Here is an 8,837-nt window from a genome sequence, read left to right on the forward strand (position 1 = left end):
CAGCCGAATGGCAGGCAGGCTGATGGACTGTTTTAAAACAGGTTTAAAATCAATGTAATATAAATAAATAAATAAATAAATAAATAAATAAATAAATAAATAAATAAATAAATAAATAAAATCAATGTAATTTAGGGCAGCCTGGGTGGCTCAGTGGCTTAGCACCTCCTTCAGCCCAGGGCGTGATCCTGGAGACCCAGGATCCAGTCCCACGTCGGGCTCCCTGAGTGGCACCTGCTTTTCCTCTGCCTGTGTCTCTCATGGATAAATATTTAAAAATCTTTAAAAAAATAAACGTAACTTAGAAAAAAGCCATTCAAACAGTCCAAGAGGGCACCTGCAGAAGGACGGAAAGGTCAGGATTCCTATCTCCTCCAAACCTTCGGGCAAAGACTCCCCAGAGTTATGTCTCTGAGAGCTTTTACGCATATATACAGGGATCTGTACCTATTTCTTTCACAGATGGACTCGTGCCTCCCCGCCCCCCGATTTCATTCATTTACCCTGAATATCTTTGCATATCGGTCGGTGTAGATTTACCTACTTATTTTCAACAACTGCTCTATTTATTCATATTAAGATACTGCGACAGATACAGACGCTCTCAGAGCTGGGTGCCTTAACCGGAGTGAGGTTTATTTCTCATCTATCTAAATCCAGTTGGTGATAACAGGGGACGTGTTCCGATCCTGGCGCCTATTCGGGGTCCGGGGTGACCGAGGCCCTGCCGGCTTCAACGTGTGACTTCCACACGGGGGCTTCTAAGGTCACCCTGTGGTGTTGCCATCCAGCAGGCAGACGGGGTGGGAGTGGAGGAAGGCGAGCTTGGTTCTACATGAGCCAGGCCTAGAGGAGACGCGTGTCACTTGTGCCCACATCCCGCTGGCAAGGACCCTTGTGCCCGAGGCTGGCACCAGGAAATGTCGGGGCCGGACATTTCCTACAGCTGCTCCCTACAGCTCGACACTGTGGAAGAGGAGCACAAACCTTCGGTTGGCCACTACCCCAGTCTCCGCGCAGACGCACCGTAGAAATACATCCTTCAGGAGCCTGGCGTCCCTCTCCTCTCTCCTGCTTTTCTCCTTGTCCTTTGTCAAAAGGCAAACTGTGAAACTGTGGAAAACTATTCCCTGGCTGAGCACGTGCACTGCTTCAGATCCACGGGGGAGGAAGGGCGCTATCAAGGGAAAGCCCCTGAAAGATGCGTGTCCGTGACCCCGAGACACGCGTGAGGGCCCGCACGTGCTCAGGCCCGCGGTGGCGGGGTGCTCGCTCCGCCTGTACGAGCAGAGCTGCAGGCTCCCAGGGCCCCAGCGGAGGCTGTTTACACTTACGGTGCCTCCGCATAACGGAACACGGGTGGTTAACATAATTGCGTAGATACCTGCAAACACACAAAAATACATCCATACGTTATAAAGGTTAGACTCCCCAGCGGGGTAAACGAATTTTTTAAGATAAACTGGTGACTTGGGGGCACAAAGGCTGGGGGATACGCGTGAGCGTGGGCACAGTACTCAGCCCTGGGGAACAGGCCGCTTTCCTCCGTCACACCTTCACGTATCGGCCAAATGGTTTATCGTTGGAAAAAAAGAGTGGTGCTATTTTCAGCTTGAAAGGAACAGTCCAAAAAAAAAAAAAATGTAGATAAAGGCGGCTGGGGCTCAGGTCCCTGAGAGCGAGTACGTGAGGCTGGCCTGGGCGGCCCGGCCCGCGTGTCGCGCCTGTCACCCAGCACTCAGGCGGCTGTCACGAGCACCCCGCGGTGCTGACGGGAGCCGCCCGGTTATAACGGGAGAGGAGGGTGGGCCTCAGCGCGGGCGGCCATGGGCGACGCCCTCAGGGCCCTGGCGGCCTGCGTCCCCGCCGACTGCTGCCGGGGCTCCGGGGCCAGAGACCCGCGGGACATGCCACCCGACAGGACGGTGGACCTGAGCGGCCGGCAGCTCCGCCGTCTCCCGGCGCACGTGTGCTCCTTCCGGGAGCTGGCCAAGCTCTACCTGAGCGACAACCGCCTCAGCAGCCTGCCCCCTGAGCTGGCGCAGCTGCAGAACCTGCAGATCCTGGCCCTGGATTTCAATGACTTCAAGGCTCTGCCGCAAGCAGTGTGTACGCTGCAGCAGCTCTGCATCCTCTACCTGGGCAACAACAAGCTCTGCGGCCTGCCCGCCGAGCTGAGCCGGCTGCAGAGCCTCCGCACCCTGTGGATCGAGGCCAACTGCCTGGGCCGGCTGCCCGACGTGGTGTGCGAGCTGGCGGTCCTCAGGACCCTGCACGCCGGCTCCAACGGCCTGCGCGGCCTGCCGGGCCGGCTGCAGCGCCTGCGGGAGCTGCGGACCATCTGGCTCTCGGGCAACCTGCTCACCGACTTCCCCGCCGTGCTGCTGCACATGCCCTTCCTGGAGGTCATCGACGTGGACAGGAACAGCATCCGTCACTTCCCCAGCCTAGCCCACCTGTCCGGCTTGAAGCTGGTCATCTACGACCACAACCCTTGCAGGAACGCGCCCAAGGTGGCCAAAGGTGTACGCCGCGTGGGGAGGTGGGCCGAGGAGACACCGGAGCCCGACCCCAGGAAGGCCAGACGCTATGCCTTGACCCAGGAGGACAGCCAGGAGGGAGAGGCACCTGTCCTGCCATCTCTGCTGCTTCCTCCCAGCTCCTGACAGGCTTCCGTGTGGGTCAAGGCCAAGGACGGAGGTCCAGGCACCTTCCCGAGACCTCCATGTGGGGCGCAGGGGCTTGCTCTGGGCCGCGGGGGGACTCTGACAGCGGGGACGGAGGAAAGGCCTCAACTGCACCAAGGAGTGGACGTTTGTGAGCAACAGCTGTGTGCTATGGGGAGCAGAACTTCTCTACAAGAAAGTCGGCCTGGCCAAACAGGTATCATGGGACACTGAAGAGCAAGAAGGCCTGGGACGTCTTGTCCTCCGCTGTCCAGAAGCGGCAGGTCACGAAGCTCATGAACTCCTCAAAGAAGGTATTTATTAGAGATTCACTGGAGTTCTGGTGGCCCAGCTCCAGCCCCTCTGCGGGTTATACTGGGTTTCTATGAATGGCCAAATGTGATCTGAAAGTATTACCAATTCAGGCCACGTACGAAGGACGCCTGTACAGTCAGGCTGACGGAGCTTCTCCCCGGCCGTTCAGTGACCGTGGAGAAGACCCTGATGAAAAGGCCTCCTGGTGGTCGGGCTGCCACTTGCCACTTGCCAGAGGCGCGTGCGGATTTAGCTTGCTCTCCCTCCAGGGCCTGACCCGAGGTCTGCCCTCCACTGCTTACTGTTCCTACAATGCCAGGTGGCCTGCAGAAAGCAGAAGGCCTCAGTGGCAGCATGGTCCCGCTATGATCAAACCTGCTGTGACCTGCCTGCCTCCATAGAGCAGAGGCCCCTCCTTCACGTTAACGAAGCCGAGCTGAGCTGAATCCCTTCGTGTAGGGAAACCACACTTCCAGAACCGTATTAGGATAAAGGTAGTAGGTGAAAAAGGTCTACTTGAAACGAGTGTCTGGAAATCGGAGTTGCGGGTTGTGGTGTACACAGGGCGCTTCTGCCTCCAGCCTCAAGCCTCCCAACCTTTGTTGTGATTTGGTTTGATTTTCGTAGATTGGGTCTTTTGATGGTCAGTGTAGAGCTTAGATATTTTGGCCATGTTTTTAAATGTGTAAATTAACGACCTTTTCCTCTTTCCACAAATATATCAACCTTCAAGATACTGCTGTCGGCGGGTGATTTAGTAATACAGTCCTTTATGATCTTGGACCTTTCCGCCAGGGACACAAAACATGTCACCATAACTAAAACAATGTGTGTGTAGCTTTTATTTATTTTGTGTGTGTGCGTAGCTTTTAGTTACTTTTGCCATAAAAGCATCTTAATCCAGCAAAGTTTGGTTCTAAAATGATAATGTAAGCAGACTATTTTTGTATGCTTTCCTACTATAAATACTTCTTGCTAAACCAGAGGAAGAAACAGTTCCTTATCAGAATCTCTACTGCTACCTCCCAGTCTGTGGAGTATCTGCAACCCAGCGATTAGACTGCCAACAGATCCCTTTAATCATGGATGTAATAGGCTGTCAAATAGTTAACTCCTTTAGTAATGACTCCAGATTCCCATTAGGCAGCCAGGATTTATAGGTTCTTTTCGCAAGCCTGGAAAGAAACTGCACTCGGTTGATGCTAGGAACCTTATGCCAACAGAACTGCCTTCTGAGCTGTATCTACACTCAGCTTTATAGATGGATCGGACTTTTTTTGACCCTGTTTTCCTCCTCCCAAGATTAATAACGGGTCCACCTTTTCCCACACACCGATAAGCTACAGCCATGAAACAGAGTGAAGCCAACTAAGCTAAGTGGTCTGAATCAAATGTCAAATTATAAACATTTGGCACATAGTCAAGGGATTTTCTAAAATAATATGGAACAAACATCTCAAACAATAAAGTGTTCACCACTGACTCTGCTATCCAAAAATATTTTCACTATAGGATTTCAATGTTTTATTAAGTAACCATGTAAAGCATATTAACATTTGAAAAACCCCATTTTCCTGAAATTGACAGAAAGTTAAAAATGGGGGAAATGAAGCACTGAAACCCAAAATGTGATGCAGCAGAGAAAAATCTCTTTCCAATTTTTTAAGATTTGAAAGAGAGCATTCGCATACACACGCATGAGGCGGGAGGGGCAGAAAAGAGAATCCTAAGCAGATTCCCTGATGAGTGTGGAGCCCAACACAATCCTGAGATCACAAATTTAGTGGAAACCAACAGTTGGACACCCATCTCACTGAGCCACCCAGGCACTAAAATCTGTAACATGGATTTTATGGAAATGAACCAAGTTTTCTTTTGTCCCAAAATGCAACATCGTGGGGGTGCCTGGGTGGCTCAATTGGTTAAGTCCTACTCTTAATCTCAGCGTAGGTCTTGATCTCAGGGTAGTGAGTTCAAGCTTTGCATTGGAGCCTACTTAAAAAAAAAAAAAAAAAAAAGGAACATCACTAACAGTTTGCAATTTCACATTTAAAATAGCGGGGTGGCGCCTGGGTGGCTCAATCAGTTGAGCATCCAGCTCTTGGTTTCAGCTCAGGTCATGATCTCATGGGTTGAGATAGAGCCTCATGCCAGGGCTCTGCGCTCAGCAAGGTTCTGCTTAAAGATTCTTTCTCCCTCTGCCCCTATCTAAAATAAATAAATCTGGAAAAAAAAAAAAAAAGTGGGCTTATGCCCTAAAAATCAACTACAAATTTTAGCTAAAAGCACGTTATCAACTATACAGTAACTTAGAAGCAGTGTAGTATGATGGCTGAGCCTTCCTAACTATGGGAGTTCAAATCCCAGCTTTGCCATTAACTGGTCATTTATCATCTCTGCACCTCAGTTTCCTTGTTATTCCTCAGTAAAATCGTAAATTTCCACCTCCAAGGGCACTGTAAGGATTAATCAAATTACTGTGCAAAATTTGCAAAGAACAGTGCCTGGCAAGTGACAGCTAATATTTATGTAACATGTTCCTTTACTAAGTATTGTACCATGCAGCACAGTACTTCTATTCACAAGCAGAACTCCTTGCCTGAAGGCAAAAATATGAGGACAATGGGACAAAAAGGCCTTTTCTGTCTTGGTAAAATTTTCAGCATCTATGGTCTTGAAGAACTAGAACAACAATGCAGTGAGAAATGTTTCTGGCTTATCCTTAGGGAAAACATACCAACATGATTACCAAGGATTTATTTTTTAATTTCTAAATGAAAATACTTTGCCCTTTTCCTACATTACTTTAGAATCTGCAAAATCACCAAAGTACTTGAAAATGTGAGACTGTTCCTTGACAGTAAACTCCTGTACCATGAGAGGCAAGAGTCACAGGACTAAAGACATGGCTGTGTGTCTGCTAGACAGGACTTTCTACCCCTTTGTCACTGTATATATATATATATATATATACCTTGTAATCTCACCACCATAGAAAGGGTATTAATGCTATTGAAAAAATTAAGTTTACAGGCTTTTCTTCCTTTCTGGACTACTTCTGGAGAAGAGAACAGGAAGCAGAAATTTACCTTTGGATCATCAGTTGTCTACTACAATACTACCAGGTTATCGGATTTTTGGAGATGTGATCATGCACTGAGCCCACAGGGTTAGGGGACAGACTGACACTTATGAACACCACTATTGGTCAGGTACTGCCTTCAGGTCTTGTGTAAATCAATTCATATAATCGTTTTAATACCCCTTTGAAAGAGGTGTTAGGTGCTGCTCAATTTAAAAATAAATCTGCTCCCCCAAATAAATAATAAATCTGATGGGCGCCTGGGTGGCTCAGTTGGTTAAGCATCTGACTCATGATCTCAGGGTTGAGCACTGGGCTCCACGCCAGGCAATGAGCCTACTGAGAAAGAAAAGGAAAGAAAGAAAAACCCGAACTTGTTTGTTCTTGTTCATTTTCACAATATGAAATGAAATGTTCCATAGTAATTCTGATTTTAAAAAGTAAAAAAAAAAAAAAAAAAAAGTCCTCTTTACATTTCTGTTGATGTTCTAATACACTGGAGTAGGTACAAAACAAGGCAGACTTTAGAAAAGGACTCTGCACAAGAGTATTCTGTTGACCTTTATCAGTCAAGGTCCTGGCAGGAAAATGCATTCATCCCACAGTTCATAAGGAGAGACCTTAACAGAGGACCTATTACTAGATAAGACTGGGGAGGTGGGGGTAGGGAATCAAGATAGTACCCAGACAACCAGATAGCAGCAGTCATCACCATGAGGTTAGAGGAACAGGGAACAGAAATGTCACCCTAATCTAATAAGAGCTAAAAGGCATGAAAAAAGGGACTGTCAAAGTCTAGTGACAGGTCTCACAGGGGTGCAGCCATTTCCAGAGACAACACAAGCAGGAAGGAGGGATACCAATTCCCTACCCCAGATCCTGCCACTGCCCCTGCAGTTCCACCACAGGCAGCTGAGAGGTAGTCCGCGAGAAAAATGGGCCGATGGCCTCCGAGCAGCCAAAGAATGGATCCTGGCTTGAGGACAGGAAAAGGAGAAGAAACAGGATACAGATTTTCCTTCAAAGAAAAACTGAAGGCCACCTAGAATAAAGATCCTAAGCACACAATCTTTCATGTAGCTACTGTTAACACACACTCTAAACCTCTAATTCCATGGCACAAAAGTTTTGTGAAAAACTCGCTGCTTCCGTACCTACGATTTCTGAGTTATAAGGAACTCTATTCTAAAACTGTTATAGGAATGAGGCCTAGCTTGGTATTTACATTTGGACATTAAAAATTTGTGAACTTGAGATAGTCTAGGTTTACGGCAACAGCGTAATAAGGGCTTCAAAGGATATGAATTCAAAGAAGGGAGTATCTTGGATGTGACAATGAAGATGCCATGTCTCTACTTCTTTTTAGATGAACGCTTACTTAAGATCACTGGAGAGAACATGCTCAAGCATCCCTGTAAGTAAGATCTTACTCCTTGTAAGTAAGATCTTACTCCAGCTATTTAGTACTCAGGACAGATGTTCAAACCCACTTCTACTGAAACCTTTATAAGTTTTCTTGGTCATGACAAGTTCACCTGTTCCATCTCAGGTGTGGGGATGAAAACGGATGTTGTGATGTGATAAAGTACTTTACAAAAATTCAGTACAATTCTTTTTGATCATCTCAGGAAGTTTCTCCTTTATGTGAATGTTGGAGGACATATACTAGTATCGCAAAGAAAACCAAGTTTCCCCAGTTTTAACAGCTTCTACCAAAGTTATATTACAATGTTGAGACAAACTTTTCAGACAAAAACAAAACAGGATGGGGGTGCCTGGCTGACTCGGCTGGTAGAGCATGCGGCTTCTTGATCTTAAGGTCATGGGTTCAAGCCCCATGTGGCGCCTACCTTAGAAAAACAAACACAACCAAACAGGTCGTTTTATCCATGTTTCTTAGAAACCCTTTTTGCTCTATGGGAATAAAATGTCTCCCCATTAAGGTAGCAGAGGTACCTTATAAAACCTCAACCAACCTATTACTGGGCTTTCTCTCGTTTCTTGGGCATTCTCCTATACACTGATGAATAATCTCCGAATCTAAATTCACCTTTAAGCCATTAACTTTACATGCCTATCTTTATCACTCTCGAATCCATTTGCCAAAAACAATAAACCCTAACACAACAATCAACAATGCTTAAATCTAACCACATCCATTTTCTTTAAGAGAATATTGCCTTTTTAAAGCATCAAAGATGCTTGAGAAGCAGCTTGTAACAAACGACTTTTAAAACAGGACCCCTGGGATCCCTGGGTGGCGTAGCAGTTTGGCACCTGCCTTTGGCCCAGGGTGTGATCCTGGAGACCCGGGATCGAATCCCATGTCGGGCTCCGGTGCATGGAGCCTGCTTCTCCCTCTGCCTATGTCTCTGCCTCTCTCTCTGTGTGACTATCATTAATAAATAAAAATTAAAAAAAAAAAAAATTAAAACAGGACCCCTTCAAACTTGAACAGAATCCATAATTATTTTCTTCTATGTAAGAGAACAGTATTTAGACTACCCAAAATGGAGAACTAAAACTTTAAGATACTTTTACTAAACAAAATTAAACACTAACAAAGGTTATATACAATTACAAACCAAGAGAGTAACCTGTATTTATCACATCTAACTTGGACTGGACAAGATCGTTATTTCAAAAACATATAAAGGTCAATCATTAGTTAAACCAAACAACTCCATAGAGTATAATCCTTTGTTCCCATTAAATAATTAGAAATGATACAACCCCCCCCCAAAAAAAGAAATGATACAAACCACTAAGAACAA

General features: G+C 46.6%; 1 protein-coding gene across 1 annotated transcript; it reads left to right on the forward strand.

Moving 5' to 3' along the window:
- The first annotated feature begins 1,798 nt into the window (after window positions 1-1,798).
- Window positions 1,799-4,463, forward strand: LRRC10 (leucine rich repeat containing 10). Its single transcript, XM_041754075.1, has one exon. The coding sequence runs from the start codon at window positions 1,827-1,829 to the stop codon at window positions 2,664-2,666; it is 840 nt and encodes a 279-aa protein (XP_041610009.1). The 5' UTR covers window positions 1,799-1,826; the 3' UTR covers window positions 2,667-4,463.
- The last annotated feature ends 4,374 nt before the right edge of the window (window positions 4,464-8,837 follow it).

The sequence above is a fragment of the Vulpes lagopus genome, chromosome 5 (genome assembly GCF_018345385.1).
Source record: "Vulpes lagopus strain Blue_001 chromosome 5, ASM1834538v1, whole genome shotgun sequence".
Taxonomy (NCBI): domain Eukaryota; kingdom Metazoa; phylum Chordata; class Mammalia; order Carnivora; family Canidae; genus Vulpes; species Vulpes lagopus.